Below are 23975 nucleotides of genomic sequence, written 5' to 3' on the forward strand. Positions count from 1 at the left end.
ACACTGTAGCTGTCTTCAGATCCCCATTACAGATGGTTGTGAGCCACCATGTGGTTGCTGGGATTTGAACTCAGGACCACTGGAAGAGCAGTCAGTGCTCTTAACCACTGATCCACACCCCACCCCCACCCCTACAGTTTCTACTTACAAGAAAGTCTTACAAGGATTATGGCCTATTATGTAAATATTCTCAACTGGTTGGCAAAGTCTACCTTCACCAAGACAACATCCAATTTCTCTCACCTGTAAGAGATTGGTAGCTGGAGGCTAGAGAGATGGCTCTGGTTAAGAACATGTGTTGCTCTTACAGAGGACCTGCATTTGGTTCCCAGCATGTATCCACATTGCTCACAATCAACTGTAACTCCAGCTCCTGGGGATCTGATAGCCTCTCTGAATTCTGCTGCCCCTGCATTCTTATGGCATACACACAAGGACAAACATGTACTCAGAACTAAAAATAAACCTTTTTAAAAAGGCTTGATGCAGGCAGGACTTGGTGGCACACACTTTTAATCATAGGATGCAGAAGAAGGTAGATTTCAGTGAGTTGAAGGCCAGCCTGGTCCAGAGTTCCAAGGTAGCCAGAGTTGCATAGTGACAGCCTGCCCCAGAATGGGCCTTGGTGTGGGAGGGGCCCCACAAAGCCCCACCCTCTCTGAGGATCTCTACTGTGTCGTGTAGTGTTTTTTTTTTGTTGTTGCTTTTCTGTGTGCATCACATATGTGGTGCCATCTTGGGTAATAGAATACATTTACCCAGAACCATGGCTGCTAACCAGTGGTAGCCAGGTCTAAGGTATTGGGACTACTGGCACTTCCTGGTAGATAGAAGAGTCACAAGACTCCAGCCATTACTCCTTTCTGTGAAAGCACAGCCTCAGGTGATCTTGATAGATCGAGATAATGTGGAGGGTGGAAGCTAATGTTAACAGCTTTGTAGTACAGCTCCTGTGACATCATCTTCTGTAATGTGGGGGGACTTGGTCTGGACACAGCCATTTGGGAACCAATGCCCTTATGTAAATGAAGGCCTCCTAATTTCTTCTGAGAATGTCTCACAGGTAGCCATCCTGGTGTTCTCATGGCTACCGAGGACCTCAAGACCAATGGGACATGAGTGGGAAGCTACGTGGACATGTGCTTTGGGGAGCAGAGTTTCATATTGACAAGATCCAGTCTGGATGTTGGTGCAGATGTATGTGATATCTGGAGTTGTCAGTCTTGTGGGACCATGAAGGGCGTACAATGTCCCAGTAACTGACACAGCAGACGGAAGACTGGGAGATTTCCTCCTAACACTGGAACTGTTGTGCTGTAGACATTGGTGTGTGGGACCGAGAGCCGTGTTAGGCATACTCAACTCTCTACCTTTAGTGGCACAGCCTTGTTGAATTGGCTCCAGTGGACCAGTGATCCCAGAAGCCACATGCTTCTGCCTCCCCATTGTGGGATCATAGATGTTTTATAATGGGTCACAAGAATCCAAACTGAGCTGCTCATGCTTGCACAAGCACTTTCTGAACTGAGTCGTTTCTGTGGCCCCTTGTTTTGTTTAAGACAGGATCTCACTGTGTAGTCTTGGCTGGCTTGAACTAAGGGACCCGCCTACCTTTCTGCCTCCCTGCCCAGCTCTTGGGTTTCAGTTTTTTGTCTTTGGGCACAGGGCTTCGTATAGTCTAGTTTTCAACTTGTTACACAGCCTAGGATGACAATGAACTCCTGATCTTCCTGCCTCTACCTCCCAGTACTAGGATTATAGGCATTTACCTCTATACCCCAGTTACATGGCCTGTGGGATACAGGGCCTCGTTCATGCTAGGCAAGCATCATTCCAACTGATCCACAGCCCCAGAATACATATATATATTTTAATTATTTAAGATATTAATTTTTTTTCAAGCTCAGGTTTGGGTTTTCTGTTTCCATGGCAAAAATGAAGCAAGGAGGCCATTCTGGCAAGAGCACACAGAAAGCCCCCGGCAAGCCTCCTGGCAGTGGAAGTATGTGCCACAGGACACCAGGGAGTCGAGCAGGTGGCATGCAGGGGGACTTGCAAGAGGGCAGTACATTCACACAGATATGCTAATGTTTATTTGTGCCAGGCTATAGTTGGATGAGACTGGGACACAGAGCAGGACACAGCAGTGTGGCCTGAAGCCAGGGAAGTGGGTGAACCAATTTTCAGGAGCCCCCATAGGGGGCTGAGTGAGGCTGGACCTCAGTAAGGGGTGTAGCCATATCTGGGCCCCTTCTGGGACCCTCAGGTAGGTATTGGGCCCAGGTGGTTAGGGTAAGGCTGGTGGGGTGGTGGTGGAGTTCAGGAGTCCCAGGCAGAGCTGATAGGACACCCCACATTGTGGCGGCCTCTAGCCACCAAAAGGAATTGAGATCATTGGCCTCTCACAAGGCAAAGAGTTGGAGAGACCAAGTCAAGCTCCTGTGACCCACTGACAGGTACAGGAAGCAGAAAGGTTGAGCCTGGGACAGGTAAGAGCAAAGCAGGAAGGCAGGCAGGCCTGGGGTGTGCACTCAGGTGGGGTGAGGGGCTCCTGCAGTTGAGTCCCTGCCAAGGAAGGGAGGGAGGAAGGCAGGACTGGGACCCAGAGGCTGTGAGAACAGACTGGTAGACATGGGCAGAAGCGCATCTGAGGAACAGGGTGGCCCTGTTCTCCCCTGGAGGCCATGAAGGCTTTGGTCTCCAGAAAGGCTGCAAGGACACTTCATCCAGCTTCCATCACTGTCTGTGGGAACTTGAGGGCCGGGATCTCTGAGGGCTTATAAATGCTGAGAATCCAGCTGTGGCAGCACAGGGGGCTGCTCTGGAACCTTCTTTTCAGAAGCAGGCACGTCTTTCTGGTCACCTGCTGGAGCTGGGACAGGAGCATCCCCTGTGTAGGAAACAGGAGAGTGATGTTAGGAAAATTTCCTAAACATGGGAAACAGGGTTCCCAGGCCTCCTCCCTCAGACTCAGAACCAGTCACCATCACTCCTGCTTCTGATTTAGGGGCCAGGGCCCTGGTCTTCCTCCTTTAGACCCAGGTTCCCAGGTGCAGAGCAAGTACCTGTGTCTGCACGGAACTGCAGCTGCCCATCAGGTTGGGAAGGCGGAGCGCTCTGCTCTTGCTGTTGCTGCTTCCTTTGCTCCATCTGCAGAACGGCCTGTGGAGACAGCAAGTTACGGCCCTGAAAGAGCGGCCCACTGCTAAGTGGCCACAGTGCTCTTTCTTCCTCATGACCTTGGCTCCTCTGTCACTGAGCTGGGATTCACACTGGATAAGATTGCATTCTCTCCTGTTGAGGCTCGGGTACACCCACACTGAACCCTTACATTCTCCTCCAGGGCCTCACATCTCTCACTGCCCTCAGGTAAAATGGCTGCCATAGCAGTCAGGCATGGACTCTCCTCTGCTGCTTTAATGAAGGCAGCTACTTCCTGCATTTATGTGTCTAAAATTAACATGGAGGCTACAGGCCATCGCACCCTGAAGACACCCATTTGGATAAAGAAAAAGGTCCTAGGGTCACCTGCTGCAGCTCTCTCTTCTGAGCCTCTAGGCGGTCCTGGGAGCGCCCCAGGGCCTCTGTCTCCTGGCTGAGGCGCTGGGCTCTGGCATTTAGCTCAGCCTCCCGGGCAGCAAGCTCCTCTTCAAAACGCTTCAGCTCTTCCTCTGTGTAGGCTGGATACATTTCCACTGTCTGCGGGGCACAGGACAGGGTCAGGCAGTCATTTAGGGCGACTGCAGCCTCACTGAGGTGGGAGAGGGTGAGGGGCTGGGATGCATGTGCGTGCTACCTGACTGGAAGTAGAGTCTAAAGACTACAGAAGGAAGGACAGGAGTCTAGCTAGGGAATGGGGGAAACAGAGGGACAGCAAACAGACGGAGGTGCTGAAGGCTGGACCTGGAGGACACTGAGGTCTGAGCCTTTCCCACGGCCTCACCTTCCATCCCTCCGCAGTTTCCCCAAACTCCTTCCTCTGTGTGGATGCCAGGAATTCCTCCAGGGTCACAAGTCGGTCCTGGTTGGTGTCCACCTGGGGAGCCAGACCAAGGTTAGCGACTGTGCTGAGCCTGCCGCCCCCGCCCTCGCAGCATGGCTTCTCTCACGTTCTTCATCACATGCTCCCGCATGCGCAGCCGCTCCTCCTCCATCTCCCTCATGTCGTCCTCCTCGTTCTTCGGGTCGTACACCTTCTCCAGCTGCAGGGTGAAGGGAGAAGTGAGAAGCGCTGAGAGGGTGGGAACACGCCGTGGGGACACCCACCTCTCCGAGGACCCGTGGGGCTTGCTTCACTGTTTACAGCCTCTCTGTCGCTAGAGGCTGCTGAGAGCTGTAGCCCCCGCCCTCACTGACAGGAAACCAGGGGACAGGTGAGGGTGTACGAGGCTGAAGTGTGCGGTCCTCAAAAGCTTCCATTCCTCTTACCTCCTTGGTAAACAGAGCTTCCAGTTCTTGCTCATCTAGGACACCATCGCTGTTGATGTCTGGGGGAGACGAGGTATGTTAGAAACAGAGGGCTGAATGAGTCTGGTCCAAAGGGAAAAGCTAGGGGAGGGAATGTGGGTAGGTGTGAAGTCTCTCTCTCTCTCTCTCTTTTTTTTTTTTTTTTTTGGTTCTTTTTTTCGGAGCTGGGGACTGAACCCAGGGCCTTGCGCTTCCTAGGTAAGCGCTCTACCACTGAGCTAAATCCCCAGCCCCAGGTGTGAAGTCTCTTAGCAGAGGACAAACAGGATAGTGGCCATGGCCCGTAGGTCAGCAGGACCTGTTGTTCTAAGTACCCATTCTGGCTGGGTATGGTGGTGCACACCTTTAATCCCAGCATCCGAGTTACAGCCAGGCAGAAATTTTGAGTCTGAGGCTAGCCTGGTCTACAGGTGAATTTCAGTCTCTGTCTCAAAACCAAAACCATAAACAACCCAAAAAATCAAACAACCCAAAACCATTCTGTAGCAAACAGGGACCTAAGAATAAACTCCAGGGGCCTTGTGACCTCACACCTCAGAGAACCAGGTCCAAATCAGTTCCAGTAGCTAGGGAGGCCATGCATCATGGGATATAGGCCTTGCCCTCAAAGTGAGGGCAGAATTAGACCCACTTCAGTCTCCTGCTGACAAACCAGCCACCGGCATTTCTTGCCATTCACAAGGCCCCTGGGTCTGGCCTTTGCCTGACTGGAACAGTCCAGAGAGGTCCTGTCAACCCTTCAAGGTGAGGACTGTCTGCTCTTAATGGTCTCTGTGCGCCGCAGCCCGGGAAGCCTGTGGCGCATTCTCCATGTGCCTACTTTTCACTCACCTAGAAAATTCTTGCTGGTGTGGCAGCAAGGCTCCGCCCATCACTCTGGAATCTGTTTTTGTTTTCCCACCGGCACTGAAGTGTGCACCGGGGGCCTTCTGCGGGCCACAGCTCCACCGCACAGCTGTGTCACCACTCTTTACTCTCACTGTCCTTTCTGGGATGTTACGGTCCAACTGAGCAGCCACTGGTCACATGGGGTGACTGAAGTTGCAATGACACCAACCTCAGTGGCACAGACTGCATTTACCCAGAGCACCTGGAGCCCAAACCACAGACAGGAGGCACAATGGCGGGTGCCGATGTGCAAGCGAGGGGTTGAGAGGAGGGCTGAGCTAGGAGCTGTTTGGGAGCACAGAAGTCTAGTTTACTATTATTTTAACTTTTTTTTTTAAAGACTTATTTATTATTGTATGTAGGTATGTGAGTACACTGTTACCATCATCAGACACACCAGAAGAAGGCATCAGATCTCATTACAGATGGCTGTTATCCACCATGTGGTTGCTGGGAATTGAACTCAGGACCTCTGGAGCAGTCAGTGCTCTTAACCGCTGAGCCATCTCTCCAGCCTTTTTTTTTTAAACTTTTTGAGACAGGGTTTTTCTGTGTATCCCTGGTTTTCTTGGAACTCACTCTGTAGACCAGGCTGGGATTAAAGGTATGTGCCACAATGCCTATGTTTTTTGAAGATGGGTCTCTTGCAGCTCAGAGTGGCCTCCGACTGCCCACGTGGATGAGGGTGAACTCTTTTTTTTTTTTTTCCCCCGGAGCTGGGGACCGAACCCAGGGCCTTGCGCTTGCTAGGAAGTGCTCTACCGCTGAGCTAAATCCCCAACCCCGAGAGTGAACTCTTTTTTTTTTTTTTTTTTTTTTTTTGTTCTTTTTTTCGGAGCTGGGGACCGAACCCAGGGCCTTGCGCTTCCTAGGCAAGCGCTCTACCACTGAGCTAAATCCCCAACCCGAGAGTGAACTCTTAAGCCAGGACCTGGGTTGCTCAGGTGCTCACTGTACATGGCTCAAAGTTCCAGCTTTGGGGTTGGGGATTTAGCTCAGTGGTAGAGCGCTTGCCTAGCAAGCGCAAGGCCCTGGGTTCAGTCCCCAGCTCCGAAAAAAACAAAAACAAAAACAAAAACAAAAAAAAACAAAGTTTCAGCTTTGCAAGATTAAAAGGCACTCAGGAATTGGCTGTACAGCAGAGTTAAGGGGGTCTGGAGTAAAAGGTCAGTGCTATGCATTATAAAGAAGCCCTGGGTTCCATTTCCAGCAAGAGACCAAGCCAAATCCTCTAACTTCTTCAGAAATTCACACTTTAAAATTAGTACTGTGGGCATCTGAGGTTAGATACCCCAGATCTTGGCTCACTTCCACTCTTGGCATAGCATACCTTTGTCTTCCTCAATACATTTTTTTCAAACTTTTTTTTTTAAAGACTTTATTACAGATGGCTGTGAGCCACCATGTGATTGCTGGGATTTGAACTCAGGACCTCTGGAAGAGCAGTCAGTGCTCTTAACCACTGAGCCATCTCTCCAGCCCCAATACATTTTTTTTTTAATTAAAAAAATTAAACTATGTGTATGTGTCTGCACAGAGGTACGTGCATAGAAGTCCAGGTGCCTTCAGGGCAGAGGCATGGGATCCCTTGGAGCTGGTGCGTTACAGGTGCCTGTGAACTGCTGGGTGTGGGTGCTACATGTGCACTTGTGTGGGGGCAGATGCAAGCATGCACCGCACAGCACTGTGGTCAGAAGACAGCCTCACACGGCCCTGCCCTTGTTTTCTTTCAGAGAGGGTCTCTCACTGGCCCGGAACTGCAGCAAGTGGGCCAGTAGCTGGCCTGTGAGTTTTGAGGGATCTGCCTGCCTCTGCCTTCGGCTTCCCTGTCACTGGGAGAACAGGGAGACACTATCTTACTTGGTTTGGGTGTAGTGGCACACAACTTTAATTCCAGCCCTGGGGAGCCAGAGACAGACAGATCTCTGCAAGTTCAAGGCCAGCTTGATCTATGGAGTGAGTTCTAGGACAGCCAGGGCTACACAGAGAAACCCTGCATCAAAAAAACAAACCAACAACAACAAAAACAAAACCCCCAAACAAACCAGAACATTACATTTTGTTTAACTTGAGTGCATATATGTGCCTGGGTGTGGGTATATCTGGGACACGATTCAAGCATAGAGGTCACAGGTCAACAAGGGAGTTGGTTCTCTCCCTCCTTCAGTCATGCATGTTCCACATAGCAACCTCAGGTTGCCAGGCAGGGCTCCTGAGTGGCCCAGGCTTCTGGCTACGATAGCAGCCAACAAACTTCATCCTCTCAAGCCTAAAAACTTCAATCCCAAAGCCCTGAGGCAATTTTATTTAAAAAAAAAAAGTGTGTGTGTGTGTGTGTGTGTGTGTGTGTGTGTGTGTGTCCGCATGTGTGCAGGTAAACGTGTGCGGGTGCACGTGTGTGCATGTATTATGTGTGTCGTATGTGTGCTTAGTGCCCTCAGAGGCCAAGAGGGCACTGGAACCCCTTGAACTGGAATTAGATAGTTGTGAGCACCAAATGAGTGCTAGGGTCCTCTGGAAGAGTAGCCATCTTTCCAGGCCCCTACCTCCCACGGCAGTTTCACATAGGTACCAAGACTTTTTGTCTCCATGGCTCTTGGGAGTTGTAGTTCTTTATGTACTCCTCAAGCCTGGGCTGCTCAGTTAGAGGACATGGCCATTCCTTAGAATACAGAGGAAAAAATATTGAAGAAAAAGATTTGGCCATGGAAGTCCCAGGCCTGTAACATGGAGGGCAGGGTATTTGGCCAGTCAAGATATGAGGAGGCCTGGTTGGGTTCACAAAGCCCCACTGGGAGGGAGACTTCCCATGTCATTCAGGCCCAGAACCATCAGAGCCTTCACATCAGCCTGGATCTGGACACCCTCCCCACCTTACCATGCAGTATGAAGAAGGTCTTGGGGTTGAACCTGTTGGGGTCCAATCCATCTAGCTCCTCCCACACCTCCTTCAACTGGGCTTGGCTGCCCTGTAGAAGAGAGCAGCAGGAGCTTGTGAACAATGAGTCTGAGCGCCACAATATCAGGTTAAATAGCCCTATGTGTCCATCCAATAAACCTTAGTCTCCTCAAGCCAGAACTATAATTCCCAGAATATAGGTAGGTGGACATTTTGTCTCAAGGACTCTTGGGAGTTCTAGTTCTGTATCTGCATTCATTTTTTCTGTAAAACATACACGGGGGTCCTTACAGGAACATTGACTTTGGGGTGTTCCCGGTGTCTGCGCTGCTGCTCTTGTAGCTTCCTCTCAGCCTCCTTCCGCTGCTCCTCTCCCAGAGACTCCAGGTAACGTCTTCGCTCATGTTCCTTGAGCATCTCGTAGCGTTTGAACTCTTCATGGTGTGCAGCGTCATACTGGGCGAGGTCTCGGGTGGCCTACGGAGAGGCAAGAGGGTCATATTCCTCCTGTGGATAAGACACCTGGCATGATCTCACTTTCTAGGTCCACAGCCGACCCTGGGGTGCTTTCCCAAACTGATGATGTTTGTGCTGTAGCAGCTTGGGTGGGAATCTCAAAGTTCTCCACGAGCTCAGCATTTCGAGAATGAGCAGGGGTGGCACATGAGGGAGGCTTAATGTGGAAAGCGGCACAGCTTAGGTAGCCAAGGACAGTCCCAGCACTTGGGAGGCTGAGGCAGGAGAATGGCAAAATCGTTTTTTAAAATAATTTTTGAGATTTTTACTTCCTATGCGTTTGTGTTTTGCCTGCGTGTATGTTTGTGTGGAGGTGTCACATCAGTTAGAGACAAATGAGAACTGCCCTGTGCTTGCTGGGAACTAAACCTGGGTCCTCTGGAAGAGCCTAACCACTGAGTCATCTCTTGGGCTCTGAGTATGGCAGGCCAGCCTAGACTACATATCAAGATGCTGGCTCAGAACAACTCTTTTTTTTTTCTTTTAAAGATTTATTTATTATAAATGAGCATACTGTTGCCATCTTCAGACACACCAGAAGAAGGCATCGGATCTCTTTACAGATGGTTGTGAGCCACCATGTGGTTCCTGGGAATTGAACTCAGGACCTCTGGAAGAGCAGTCAGTGCTCTTAACCACTGAACCATCTCTCCAGCCCTTATTTATTTTATATATATTAGTACACTGCTGCCCTCTTCAGGCACACTAAAACAGGGCATCGGATCCCATTACAGATGGTTGTGAGCCACCATGTGGTTGCTGGGAATTGAACTCAGGACCTCTGGAAGAGCAGTCAGTGCTCATAGGACCTCAGAACAACTCTTGTAAGACAATGAATTCATACTTTTGCAAGCTACTCAGTTTGTAATTATCATTGCAGCAACAAGGGACTAACACAGTTGCTATGGGGACAGCTGCACTACCCAGGTGGCTATTCGCTGAGGGACAGTTGTCAATGCCAGACTAGTTTTTCTTGTTATATCAGGAGGAAATCTTAGGCATTAGTGGGTAAAGCCCAGGACTGCTCTAAGCACCCTACAACGCAGAGAACAGGTTCCATCACATAGCCCTAGCCACCCTGTTGTCCTGTAGAAAAGCAGGGCACGATGGGCTAGCCCAGCCCAGCACCACTGCCCTCCACCAGGACCCAGTTCTTGCCCTCTTCCTGCCCTGCTGAGCATCTCAGCCTCAGCCTCACTCTCACCCACCGTCTGGATCAGCAGCTCTAGGTCCCGAGCCTCAAACGTGTGCTGGTTCTGAGGGTCCAGGTGTTCAAACTGCTTCAGAAGGTTCATGTGGTCCACCTGCAAGTCTGCTTATGGGAAAGGCAAACCAGCATCACCCATCACAGCCTTTCTGTCAGAGCCCCTGACTGAGAGCGGGAGTGCAGAGAGGAAAGCCACAGAGGCCACACAGGCAAAGGATGGCACATGGGCCTGGACAATGCCTGAGGACATGAGCCCTCCACTGTCTCTGGTGCTAAAAATAACAGTAACCACGATGACAGCAATGCCAGGCCCTGTTCTTTTTTTTTTTTTTTTAAAGATTTATTCATTTATTATATACGAGTACACTGTAGCTGTCTTCAGACACACCAGAAGAGGGCATGGGATCTCTTTACAGATGGTTGTGAGCCACCATGTGGTTGCTGGGAATTGAACTCAGGACCTCTGGAAGAGCAGTCGGGTGCTCTTAACCGCTGAGCCATCTCTCCAGCCCCCCAGGCCCTGTTCTTAATAGAACAGTTAATAGAAGTCCCTGCCTCATCACTACAGCCCAATAACACGGGCTCCATGACCAGCCCTGATTGGTTTGTTGTAGCAATGGTGGTGAGTGTGTTCATCTCTCTAATCAAGCTGCTACCAAGCCTGGGCAGCAGTGCCTCACTGGCTGAGCCATCTTGCCAAGCACTAAGCCACTCATTTGATGGGTTTTTAGAACATTCACAGGGACACACAAACTCCACCACCATGACTTTTACAGTACTGTTGCCATCCGCCAAAGAATCATTCCCTTTGGTTTCCCAGCTGCGGGCAGGCACTTACCCGCATCCCCTGTCTGTGTACTTGCCTACTGGGGACATTTCATGTGCCTTACGGCTTGTTGCCCAGCTTCTGGCAGCATCCTATTTCTGAGGTTTATTTCCACTGTTCTGCACGCCAGTTTCTCAGACCGTTTTTAGGGCTGACTAATGTTTCATGGTGCAGATAGAGCACATTTTATTTCTCCAAGCCACAGCTGGCAGACATTCACGCTACTGGTTCCTTAGCGACTGCAGTTTCCATTATAGCTTTGTTATACTACGGTATCTGCTTAAACAGGTCTTCTCCAATACCAGGCATGAAAACATGCCCCATGGGTTGGGGATTTGGCTCAGTGGTAGAGCGCTTGTGTGGCAAGCGCAAGGCCCTGGGTTCGGTCCCCAGCTCCAAAAAAAAAACAAAAGAAAAAAAAAAAAAGAGATGCAGCAGAGAAAACATGCCCCATGTAGTAGGATGTAGGTGGGCATGGTACAGGCTTGTCATCCAGCTACTTGGGAGGCTGAGACAGGTGGATTGTATGTTCTGGGCTGCTCTGGGTCCAGAGTAAGTTTAAAAGGGCTGCGGTGGAGCGCCTGTGTAGGTCCACTCATGAGAGGCTGGTGGTGTAATTCAGCAGCACACTGTTGTTACTTGGTTTATATTATATGTGTGTGTCTGTGCATGTGCATGCTTGCGTGCACATGGGCATGCAGATACACAGACTGATGTGGAGGTCAGAGGTCAACTCTGTGGCGCAGGTTGTCTCCTCCCCAGCATATGTGGATATGAGCTCAGGTCATCAGACTTGGGGGCAAGGGCCTCTACCCATCTCACAGACCCTTATCCCTCAAGAAAGATACTAAAGGAAAAGGCAGAAACATGCGGTGGCCTACACTAGCACTCGGGAGGTAGATGCAGAAGGACCAGGAGTCTAAAGTCATCATGGCTACGTGGTAAGTCTGAGGCTAGCCTAGCATATTAGACCCTGTTTCAGAAAGGCAGACTCTCCACCCCCACCCCTCCCCAATAAACAAAAAAGTGAGAGAAGCAGAGAGAAAGATGTCAATGTGAAAATGTGCCAGAAAGAAAAACATCCTGAGTAACTTGCACCTGCTTTCCTGAGAGCCCACAGCACCAGCTGCCCAGTGCAAAGTCCCCTGGGTATTTTCCATCCACCCAGTGCAAAGCCTCCCGGGTACCATCCATCCACCCAGTGCAAAGCCCCTCAGGTACTGTCCATTCACCCATGCTCACTAGGCTCCTGCTTTGCATCCATCTTGGCCTTGAGCAGCATCCGAAGCCTTGATACCTCCTGTCGCTTGAGCTCATCCAGCTTGGTGCGGACGTTGTGGCTGACGAAGTCCAGCTCTTGACTCAGCTTTCCACTCTTCAAGGACAGAGGAGGGCACCCCCATCAGGCTGGTGACAGAAGGGTGTGCTGGGCAACCCTACCCCACACCCTGTACCCCAAACCACCGAGCACCATTATGCTCATGTCTTTCCTGCCTGCAGCCTGCCCCAGCACCTGGGAGCCCGAATGAGGAGGATGGGGGCTGAGCTTTGCTGAGAGGCCCCACTCACCCAGCAGTACTGCCTGGGAGCGCTCACACTCAGAAGTCTGTTCTCATCATGGGGGCCACTAACTCTCCTGATACCCTTTCCAATCAATTCTGTCTTTCAATACTCAACAGAGACAGGACATCCACCTTAGGATGCATTTCCAGATGTCACCTTCACCCCCCACCCAGGGTGCTGAGCTGGATGCTTTCTCTGGGTCATGCCTGTTCCTATCTGTTCCACTATCAGAGCTGACCATGGCCTCTCCTGCTCGCAGCACTCCAGGGCTCACCAGCACCTCTGCTGGGTACAAGTCCCTGCAACACTGCCTGCCCATCAGCCCCAAGGGGCTGCCAGCAGACACCTGCAGCCACAGGAGAGCTTCTTCTGCAGCCCAGATCTGTCATGTGGGATGCTGACCCCTGCACACACTCCCATCATGGACCCCTGACCTTCTGCTAGTGCCCACTTCCTGGGATGGTGAAGAATGTAAGCTTGACAAGCTCTAGAATCATCTACAGGACAAGCATCTAAGCATATCTGAGAGGGAGTTTAATTAAGGTATGGCGACTCTCCCTATGTGTTGGCGGCACTGTCCCAGAAGCTGGGCTCCAGAACTGAATGGAAAGGAGAGGATAGCTGAGCACCAGCACTAGTCCATCTCCTTGACTGTGGAGATGACACAGGCAGCCGCCTCACACTCCTGCTGCAAACTCTGTCTATGGTGCTCTGGAACTGTGAACAGGGACAGATCCTCCCTTAAGTTGCTTTTGTTGACTATTTCCTCACAGCAAAAAATAACTAAATCATAAGCCAATCAGATGAGGCAGATAAGAACTCAAGGAGGGAACAGGGCTACATCTTAACAGACGGGAAACTGAGGCACAGCAAACTGAGGTCCCATAGCTGATAGATGGTAGAGCTGAGACTTCATGTCCATGTTTAAACACATCTTCAGGAGTCCCGAGACTCCTTCCCAGCTCTGACCCCCCTAGAGCATATCCCTTCACAGCCCATGCTTAGCGCACCTTAATGTCCTCAGCGTTGGCAGCTTGCAGCTTCTCCCGGAAGTGCCCATCTGTCTCTAGCACGTTGATGACCTCCTGGAGGTACCGATGGTAGTACAGGCCTGTGTCCTGAGGGGAAAGGGAGGACATGACACCTGCCTTATCTTCTAAGTTTGCCCCAGCCAGGGCCACAGCTCAGCTCCAGCTTACAGCTGCTATACCTTCCCCACACCACAGGAGGCCTGCGTTACTTACTGGCTGAGTACTCAAGAGCCAACCAGAGCCAGCTAGTCCAGGCTCCAACCCCTGACCTTCTGCTAGTGCCCACCTCCTGGAAGGTTCTATGGCACTCAATAAATGACAATTCTATGGGGGAGCCGAAAAGATGGTGAGGGGTGAATGTTCCCTGCATAAGTATGAGGGCCTGAGTTGGAGTCAGGCAAACTGGAGACAGGGCTCAGGAGAGAAGAGCCCTTACTGCTCAGTTCAGTTCCTGGCACCCAAATCCAGTGGTTCACAACCATCTGCAATGCTGGCTACAGGGGATCTGATGCCCTCTCCTGGCTTCTGCAACACACACACACACACACACACACACACACACACACACACACACACACACACACACCACACATACCCATGAATAACTTTTTTTTCCCTTTTTCTTTTTTTTGGAGCTGGGGACCGAACCCAGGGCCTTTTGTTTGCTAGGCAAGCGCTCTACCACTGAGCTAAATCCCCAACCCCCATGAATAACTTTTTAAATAAAAGTTTTAGAAAAGAGTAAAAATAAATCTTGTAAGGAAAACCACATATGACAGTGCATGCTTGCAATGCCAGCGGCAGAGCAGAGACGGGCGCATCTCTCAGGGCTCACTGGACCCACAGCCTGACGAACCTACTATGTGGTCCTAAGAAAACACCCTGCATTAAAACAATATAGATGGGGGCTGGGGATTTAGCTCAGTGGTAGAGCACTTGCCTAGGAAGCGCAAGGCCCTGGGTTTGGTCCCCAGCTCTGAAAAAAAAAGAACCAAAAAAAAAAAAAACAAAAACAAAAACAAAAAAACAAAAACAAAAAAACAACATAGATGGCTCCTGAGCAAGGATATCAGAGGTCCACCTCTGGCCTTTACGCATGTGCACCTGTGCACACATGAACATGCATAAACCTGAACATATGCACTTCCACAACGATGAAAAAGATCATGAGGAGAAACCATGTTTGGTGGGACATGCCTGTGATCTTAGCACTAGAGGGCTGAGGCAGGAGGACTGCCTCAGGTTCAAACCCAGCCTGGGCTAAAGGGTGAGACGGCACCTTTAAAACAATCACAAAATTCCAAGTAAAACAATGACGATCCTCAAGACTGGACTGGATGGAAAGGGGGCTTGGCTGCAAAGACTCCCCAGAGTATCAGGTGCTGATAGACCCTCACTGTTGTGTGCCGATGTTTCTGGGTTTTCAGAACATTAACTTTTGGGGTGGAGAGATGGCTCAATGACGAAGAAACACACTGCTCTGGCAAAGGACCCACAGCAAAGGAGCCACATGACTGCCTGTAACTCCAGCTCCAGGGGACACGATGCCTTTTTGGGCTCCCCTGAGTGCCTGCACTCACATGCACATACTCCCACACACATACAAAATTTGAAAACACAGCCATGTGTGCTGACACATGCCTTTAATCTCTGCACACAGGAGCCGGAGTCAGACAGATCTCAGATCTCTGAGTTAAAGATCAGTGTGGTCCACAAAGTGGGTTCCAGGACAGGCAGAGGACAGAGGGACCCTGTCTTTGTCTCCCGCTCTCATACATACACACACACTTTTTTTAATTCAACGAAATAAAATAGGGCTGGAGCAGGCTCTTTGGTTCAGAGCATGCACTGCTATTCCAGAGGCCGAGTCCAGTTCCCAGTTCCAGCTGTAACTCTAGTTCCAGGGGACCAGATGCCCACTCTGGCCTCCTACAGTACCTGATAGGAATTAAATAACAGTAATGGTGTCAATGTTCTCTTCCTTTTTTCTCCCTTCACCTAGCAGCTGCTAACACAGCTTCCTCCTGAAGCTAGGCTTCCTCCTGAGTCTGTTTTTTTTTTAGATTTACTTTACATGTAGAAGTGTTGTGCCCACATGTATGTGGACCCACAGCAGTCAGAAGGCATCAGATCCTGGAACTGGAGTGGTAGATGGTTGTGAGCTGCAGTGTTGGTGCTGGGAAACAAATGGTGTCTTTTCAAAGGCAGCCATCATCCCTTCAGCCCTCTGGGGTAAAGAAGTTACCTTTATCAACAAGACTAAGAACACTCAAAAGAAAGCCCTGATACTCAGAAACATATCTGACAACATGAAAGGGACTCTTAAGCTTGTCTGAGGGGGGACAACATCCGCTTTTCAGGTGAGGTCCTTCTGGCAGCTCACAGGACACCCCCCCAACCCCCCCGCCATTGCTAAGGTTCCCATTTGGATGATCTGATACCCAGGCGTCGTCTTTGTGTTTAGTCTCAGGTCCATGAGCCCCTGGCTCTAGTCCTCCGCCTCCCTGGAATGAAGAACTTCTTTCCCACTCCTCCCTGGCCTCTTTGTCTGAGGGGTAGGATGGGACAAGGCATGAGCTTCCTTTTTAATGTTCTTCACTATGTGGCACTAGGGCTCATGGCCATGGGAGGGGCCAAGTCTCTGACCAGAATGCAAGGTGTGTGGGGCAGCAGGATGGCTCAGCAAGAAAGGGTGACTGGGTCAACTCTGATGAGGAAGGTGGAAGAGGGGAAGAGGAAGACATGATTCCTGAAAGTCGCCCTCTGACCTTCACACACACAGGTGTACCTCCATATATGCGCACAGATATGTAAACGAATGTAAAATGCCCGCACTGGCTCTGCCTTGTACCATGTGTGCCCTGGTATGTGATCCCAGGGTCCACAGCAGTTGCTTTATTCTACATGTAGTGGAGATGCCACACAAGGCTGCTGAGGCTTCAAATCAGGATTAACTTGTTTTCAGCAACTTACACTCGCTCTGAGGGCCTTGACTAACTGACCCTCTCGTCACCCATGCTGCCCTCACATCAGGGCACAGGGCTACTCAGTCCACACCAGGGAGCACACGTCCCGCCCAGGTCTTCCATGTGGTCCCACAGCAGCAGTACTGACACATATTGGGCCCTTTTTATTTTATTTTCTTAAAGATTTATTTTGCTGGTGGTGACGGCACACTCACACTGTAATCTCAGCACTGAGGAGGCAGAGGCAGATCTCTGAGTGTGTGTTTGACGCCAGCCTGCTCTATAGAATAAGTTCCAGGACAGCTAGGGATACTCAGAGAAAGCCTGTCTCAAAAAACAAACAGGGTTGGGGATTTAGCTCAGTGGTAGAGCACTTGCTAAGGCCCTGGGTTCGGTCCTCAGCTCCAGAAAAAAAAAATTACGTTTATTTGTGTGTGCCTGGTATATGTCATATGTGTGCGCAGGTGCCAATGGAGGCCAGAAGACGCCATCGGATTCCCTGAAGCTGGACTTTCAGGCAGTTGTCAGCAGTCCAGTCAGGGTGGTGGGAACTAAACTATTCTTCTGGAAGAGCAGTAGCGCTCTTGACACTGAGCTACCTCTCCAGCCCTGAGCCCACTGTCTCACCCAGTCAGTCAGCACCACATAAAACCAAGGCAGAGGATCCGAGGGAAGGTCAAAGACCCAGCCTTTGGCATTCCTGGTTACAAATGGAGTTTCTTCATTTTCTCTAGTAAGCCTGGGGCTGCCCTCCGCAGGGTTGAGAACATTGTACTGGCTGGGTTCATGTATCAACCTAACCTAAGCTAGGGTCATCAGAGGAAGGCGCCTCAGGTGAGGAAATGCCTCAGTGAGATCCACCTGTAAGACATTTCCTCAATTAGTGATCAATGGAGGGGGGCCCAGCTCTTTGTGGGTGGTGTCATCCCTGAGGTGGTGGTCCTGGGTACTATAAGACAGGAGGTTGAGTGATTCAGAGGAAGTAAGCCAGTCAGAAGCACACCAGCATGGCCTCCACATCGGCTCCTGCCTCCAAGTTCCTGCCCTGTGAGTTCCTGTCCTGGCTTCCTTCAGTGGTAATAGTGCTGTGGAAGTGTGACCCAAATAAACCCCTTCCTCTCCAACTTGCTTTTTTGGCCATGATGTTTTGTCAGAGCAATAGAAACCCTGACTAAGACGGACCTGGAACTCTGTTTTGTTTTCCCAGACAGGGCTTCTCTTTCTAATTGCTCTCCTCGCCAGATGGTCTCCTTTAATTCTTTATTCTTAATTTTTTGAGGCAGGGTTTCTCTATGTGGCCCTAAGTTGTCCTGGAATTCACTCTGTAGAGCAGCCTGGCCTTGAAATAGCTCAGAGATCTGCTTGCCTGTGCCTAATGAGTGCTAGGATTGAAGGCGTGTACTGTCACCTGCCTGGAAAAGAAGTTACAGATGGTTGTGAGCTCTAGTGATCAAACTCAGGGCTCTTAAGCACAGAGCATCTCTCTCCAGATCAATTTAAGCTTTGTTTTGTTTGCTTGTTGGTTAGTTTGGAGTTTCTTTTTTCCCTCCAAGACAGGGTCTCTTTGTGTAGCCCTGGGTGTCCTGGAACTGGTTCTGTAGACCAGGCTGGCCTTGAACTCAGAGATCCATCTGCCTCTGCCTCCCAAGTATTGGGATTAAAGGTGTGCCCGGCTCCCAATTTAAGTTTTAATAGCATCTCTCAACTAGATCTGTTTTGTAAAAGGCAAAACCCAGTCATATGTGCACTATGTCCAGTCTGATGCAACTGACTTTCTGGTTGTTTAATAACCAAACTTGGGAGCAGAGCCAAGGAGGATACAGGGACACCCTGCTAAACTTCAACTGTCAAACTGACAGCCTAGCATTACCTCAACTGAGGAACCATGTAGGTCAGGCTGACCTGAGGGTCATCAGGCTGACCTGAGGGTCATGTCTTGATTGTTAACTGACTTAGAAGGGCCTAGCCCACTATGGGAGGCATCATTACTTGAGCAGGCATCCTGGACTGCATGAGAAAGCTAGTTGAGCATGAGCCTGGCTGCCAGCCAGCAAGTAGCATCCTCTACTGCTGCGCTCTTGACTGTAAAGGGAGTCCCTGGGTTGGAGGTAACACTGTGTAGAATAGCAAGCAGGCTTGCTGTCCTAGTGAGGGTTTCATTGCTGTGAACAGACACCACAACCAAGGCCACTCTTATAAGGACAGCATTTAATCCAGGCTGGCTTATAGGTTCAGAGGTTCAGTCCATTATCATTAAGGCAGGAACATGGCAGCATTCAGGCAGGCATGGTACATGAGGAGCTGAGAGTTCTACATCTTCATCTGGAGGCTACTAGCAGAATACTGACTTCCAGGCAGCTAGGATGAGGGTCTTAAAGCCCACACCCTAGTGACATACCTACTCTAACAAGGTGACACCTACTCCAACAGGGCCACACCTTCTAATAGTGCCACTCCCTGGGTCAAGCATATACAAACCACCACACTTGCCTTCAGATTCCTGTCCCCTCTCCTGTGAGATCTAGAACTCTAAGCTGAAGTAACTCCTCTGATATGTTGCTTTTGGTCAGAGTATTTGTTCCAGCAACAGAAACAAAACTAGAACAGGGCTAAGAGGACAATATTTTGGTCTCTGTTCGAAGGTCAGCTAGGTCCTAGAGTGTGACAGGACATATCTCAAAGGGTTCTTCAGATCTAGTGCATGGCCAGGCCATCTTCTTGAACAGAGAGACTGGAAAGAGGCAGACACAGAAGGAAATGGCCTACATGCTATGAAGGAAAGCCCCATCCAGCCAGACCCTGGCCCATCCCAGCAGATGGCAAATGGTAAAGAAAGGCTGAAGGCGCCTCAGATGGCCTCCTCAGTCATAAGTAAAACCACACAATCTTAAACACCCAGTGGGAAATTACAGCCAAGGCATAAAATGTCTGGCAATAAGCCAGAGAAGACTAGCGAACAGGACAGAGAAGGAGCCATGTCTCACAGGCCTCTGCATTAAGCATAGGCTACTGACATGCCAGGCAGGACAGTCGGAGTCCCTAAGTAGTGCGCTTTTCCTAACCATTAGCAAGACGGTTTTGGATAATTCTGCTAACCTCTGCTTTGCTTTACAAAATCTACAAAATCAGACTGAGAGCTGGCTCAATAACACCATGCCTTTCTTTTGTTTTTCTTGAGAGGAGGGCTCAGTATGTATCGCTGGGTGACCTGGGACTTCCTATGTAGACCAGGCTGGCTTTGAACTCAGAGATCCTCCTGCTTCTGACTCCCAGAGTGTATGTATGTGTCAGTGCCTGCACGGAGGTCAGGTGGTAGTGGTTTTCTCTTTTCCCCACGTGGGTTCCAGGGATTGAACACAGCCAGGCTTGGCAAGCCAATAGCTTTAACCAACTGAGCCGTCTCATTGGCACCTCCGTGGTTTTGGCAAAGAGCTTTGGAATGAAATCTATGGATCTTCATGGTAAAGATGGTTGTGTCTATTACAACCGCTGGGGAGCAGTCCCATTAACCTTTGGCTATTTCATACTGAGCTGCTATCTTTTTTTTTTTTTTAAAGATTTATTTATTTAGTATATATATATATAAACTGTAGCTGTCTTCAGACACACCAGAAGAGGGCATCAGATCTCATTATAGACGGCCATGTGGTTGCTGGGATTTGAACTCAGGACCTCTGGAAGAGCAGTCAATGCTCTAAACCACTGAGCCATCTCTCCAGCCCACTGAGCTGCTATCTTAATTTTATCTTCCGTCCTTTTTAGTTGGGCCACCTTCAGATGACAGGATAGCAGTCTAATTCCATCTAACTGGTTCCCTTTGGTCTTACTGCAAGGCCTGAAAGTCACTGTGAGTGGAACCCCTACTTCAGCTCTGAGCAGTCAGATCAACTCAACACAAACACTAAAACCTCCTCAACAGTTTTAGGGTCTCAGCTCTCCTGGGGGGGGATGTTAGACAGTAAGGCAGGCCTGAGGGTCACTGAGGATTAACTCCTCCCTCTTCATCGGCTTTGCATCTCCTTAAAATTTAAAATGCCATTCGAAAGGGAGGAGGGTGAAGATGTCAGAGCTTTGTCCAGGTCCACTAAACGGGAGCTACTTCCTCCCAGTTGGAAGTATAGAATCTGGATTTGTTCTAAACATCTCCAAATAGTAAATACCATTCTTGTCCCCTCTCTCAAGAGCCTTCCAACTAGCTCTTCAGTCACGTAACTAAGAATCCACTGCTCCAGGAAGCTGATTCACCTCAAGCCGTGCTGAGGGACAGGGTGGTAGCCGTAACTAAGAATCCACTGCTCCAGGAAGCTGATTCACCTCAAGCCGTGCTGAGGGACAGGGTGGTAGCCGTAACTAAGAATCCACTGCTCCAGGAAGCTGATTCACCTCAAGCCGTGCTGAGGGACAGGGTGGTAGGCGTCTTCTTAATGAGATAAGGTACTTCCAGGCCAGAGCCCCTCCCTAGGTGTAGCTGCTGGCAGATCCTCATTGCTGAAACTGCCACTTTTTCAGAATTCTCATTTCAAAAGCATGATGCTTCCTTCCCTCCCTCCTCTGAGTATCAGCCAAAGTCCTAAGCATGCTTTTCCCAACACCCAAGACACTCAATTCCTCAGAAGCCCCCAGGATATATAGCTGTCTCCTTCCATATCTCAACAGCCCTGGCTTTCTCTTCCATCTCCCTCCTGGAACCTGCAAAGACTCACAACTTCTCTGCTCTATTATTTTTCTCCTATACAGTGGTTTTCAGACTTCAAGATCTCACAGAGGGGTTGGGGATTTAGCTCAGTGGTAGAGCGCTTGCCTAGCAAGCACAAGGCCCTGGGTTCGGTCCCCAGCTCCGGGAAAAAAAAAAAAAATCTCACAGAGTAGAGTACTAACACCTTGTAGGAGGGCCTGCTACACAGGAGTTTGGAACGACCTGTCTCAGGAGGCAACCACGGCTTGCATTGCTAAGGAGAGCTTTGGGAAGAACCAGGCCATAAATCAGGTACCTGGAGTTTGAAAGTTCCAACTCTCTAGGAGCAAAGGTTTCACAGAGTTCAATAATATTTGTTGGAATGAGTAAGTCAGCAGATCCCGTGTCCTTTTCCCATTTAAACTACACCTCCCATGAGCTGTTAAGTAGGAATGCCCTGCTAGGTAGTAGGCATCCAACTGCCGATGGTGCTACTGGGAAATGTGGTTTTCCTTTCCTTTTGGTTTTCTTCATTCCTTGTTAAGAAGGATCTTAAGAATCAGAGAGGTTTAGACGAGGGTGTGACACAGGTTTTCATTTGGGAATCTGTCTTGGTTTCCACATCTCAAAGGCCAGTGCCCTCAGGTCTGCTTGTTTGCTTCACCAAAGGAAGGCGGCAGGTAAACCACAAGCCTCAGAGTGTTAAACGGGATCCCTGGAGTTTTCCCCAGAGCCCTGGGGATGGCAAACGCCACTGCACTACTGCAAGAAACACCAGAGAACAGGGCAGAGTTACTCACCGGGGTCTCAGTGGCCTGGTTGTCCTCCTGATGAGGTGCTGCGCGGTCCACAGGCACTGCCAGCACAGCAGACAGCATCAGTAAAGGTGGTAGGAGAAGGAAAGGCGCCCCGCGGGGCACAGAGGTAGGCATCGTAGCTGGTCTGTGAGGAGAGATGAAGAATTGGGTTTTTTTTGTTTTGCTATGGTTTTTCCGAGATGTGTATTAAGTAGCCCAGGTTGGCCTTGAGTTCCTGACCCTCCTGACTCTCCCTTTCAGGTGCTGCAATTACGGCATGTAGTATTGTCCCTGGCTAAGGATGTCCCAACCCCGTATCCGGTTGGGTAAACGAGTGCGCACGCCACCCTATTTGCAAAAATGAAGACTCCAAGCGTTTAGTCACTTGGAACCCAGGATGCCAGGCCTCCAGCCTCCCTTTCCTGGAGCGCAATCCGCAGACCTTCATTCCGGCTCCCTCAGAGTAGGGAATCCTCCCCAGAACCGAGATTCCAGGCCCCTGACCTCCCCTTACCACGGGACCGCGAAGGCCTGACACCGGACAAGTATCACCCGCTCCAGCCCCTCTGCCCTCCACTTCTGAACGCCCCTCACCTCTCCTAGCGCAGAGGGCGTTTTCCCAGCCCGCGACCTCCGCCAGGTTTCTGGTGATTTCCCTCCTAAGTCACGCCCACTTTTCCACCGCAGAGGGCCCGCCTCCAGAATACTGATTGGTCCACGCTGGCTCTGAGCTTCCGCTCGTGTTAGCGCCCCCCCCCCGCCTCTTTCAGATAAGGTTTCCTTATTTTTGAAAATCTTTCCTGCTTTCTGGGAAGCTCACATTCTTCAACACAACATTTCCTGCGTCGTTTTCAAATAAAACTCAAAACCTTGAATGCCCAGGGACTACGGTGGAGGGTTGGAGAGCGGGAAATGGGACAACTTTGCGGACATCTTGCCGTGGTGTCTCCTGGGAGTTGTAGTTTTCTCATTTATCTTCGCTCCACAAGTTCCTGCAAGTTAGAGCTTTAGCGATAGGAAACTACATAGTATATGATCATTATTTCTTAAACAGAATCTCACTATGTATCCCTAGATGGAACTCTATGTAGACCAGGTTGGCCCAGAGATCACGGAGATCCTTGTGCACAGATTAAAAGTAGATACCACGCACAAATGAAAGTGGAGAACTTTAGGATATTTCATACTGAGCTGCTATCTTTATTTTTTTTTTAAGATTTATTTACTTATTTTAAGTATATAAGTACACAGTAGCTGTCTCCAGACACACAAGAAGAGGGCATCACATCCCATTACAGGCAGTTGTGGCCACTATGTGGTTTCTAGGAATTGACCTTAAGACCACTGGAAGAGCAACTGATGCTCTTAACCACTGAGCCATCTCTCCAGCCCCTATTTAGTTATCTTTTGACCCCGTGGAAAAGATAACTAACATTCAAAACTACTGATGACAGGAAGAAGGGAAATTTTTTGAAAATGAAGTTTCTCCCACATAGTGGACTCTTAAGCATGTTCTCCGAGCATGAGGTGTGCTAGCTGGCTCTTCTGGTATAATTGTTACACGCTTGGCATGGATAGTGCACACGCTGGTATTTTCAAAAAGGCCGAGCAGATAGACTTCACTAGCCTCTTGCAAAGTACTAATACATGAGCTCTGGAAGTACAGGTCTGTTTTGAAGTCCTGAGCAATTTCTCCCCCTTGACTCTGGAAGGAGCATATTGGCAGTTCTCCACTTTCATTTGTGTGTGAATTTTTAAAATAAATGCAAGGTGTAAACCATTAATGCAGGCGAAATGTTTCAGTGAACACATTTCAACACCTCAACTTTATAATAATTATAAATTAACATGTTAAAAATTTCTGGACAGGGGTTGGGGATTTAGCTCAGTGGTAGAGCACTTGCCTAGCAAGCACAAGGCCCTGGGTTAGGTCCCCAGCTCCAAAAAAAAAAAAAAAAAAAAGAAAAAGAAAAAAATTTCTGGATAATGCCAGCATTGGATTTTTTTTTTTAAAGATTTATTTATATGAGTACACTGTAGCTGTCCTCAGACACACCAGAAGAGGGCATCAGATCTCATTTCAGATGGTTGCGAGACACGATGTGGTTGCTGGGATTTGAACTCAGGACCTCTGGAAGAG

General features: G+C 49.6%; 2 protein-coding genes across 6 annotated transcripts in view; one reads left to right on the plus strand and one right to left on the minus strand.

Moving 5' to 3' along the window:
• Tulp2 (TUB like protein 2) overlaps positions 1–23975 on the plus strand; it is a 37372-nt gene that overhangs the window by 4059 nt on the left and 9338 nt on the right. The gene's annotated exons all lie outside the window — the stretch shown is intronic.
• On the minus strand, positions 1857–22554 carry Nucb1 (nucleobindin 1). 4 transcript variants are annotated; one of them, XM_087595278.1, is made up of 13 exons: positions 22430–22554; positions 21839–21980; positions 13377–13484; positions 12046–12178; positions 9979–10085; positions 8546–8731; positions 8234–8324; positions 4429–4487; positions 4110–4202; positions 3944–4036; positions 3529–3699; positions 3066–3162; positions 1857–2890 (listed from the first exon to the last, which is right to left on the minus strand). In XM_087595278.1, the coding sequence occupies exons 2-13, from the start codon at positions 21968–21970 to the stop codon at positions 2778–2780; spliced, it is 1383 nt and encodes a 460-aa protein (XP_087451404.1). In that variant the 5' UTR covers positions 21971–21980; positions 22430–22554; the 3' UTR covers positions 1857–2777. The 4 variants fall into 4 exon arrangements, with proteins under 4 accessions (XP_087451404.1, XP_087451423.1, XP_087451412.1 ...); XM_087595297.1 differs by having other exon boundaries at positions 9979–10082; positions 22350–22554; XM_087595286.1 differs by having other exon boundaries at positions 22350–22554.

Source organism: Rattus norvegicus, chromosome 1, assembly GCF_021556685.1.
Source record: "Rattus norvegicus strain SHRSP/BbbUtx chromosome 1, alternate assembly SHRSP_T2T, whole genome shotgun sequence".
NCBI lineage: Eukaryota > Metazoa > Chordata > Mammalia > Rodentia > Muridae > Rattus > Rattus norvegicus.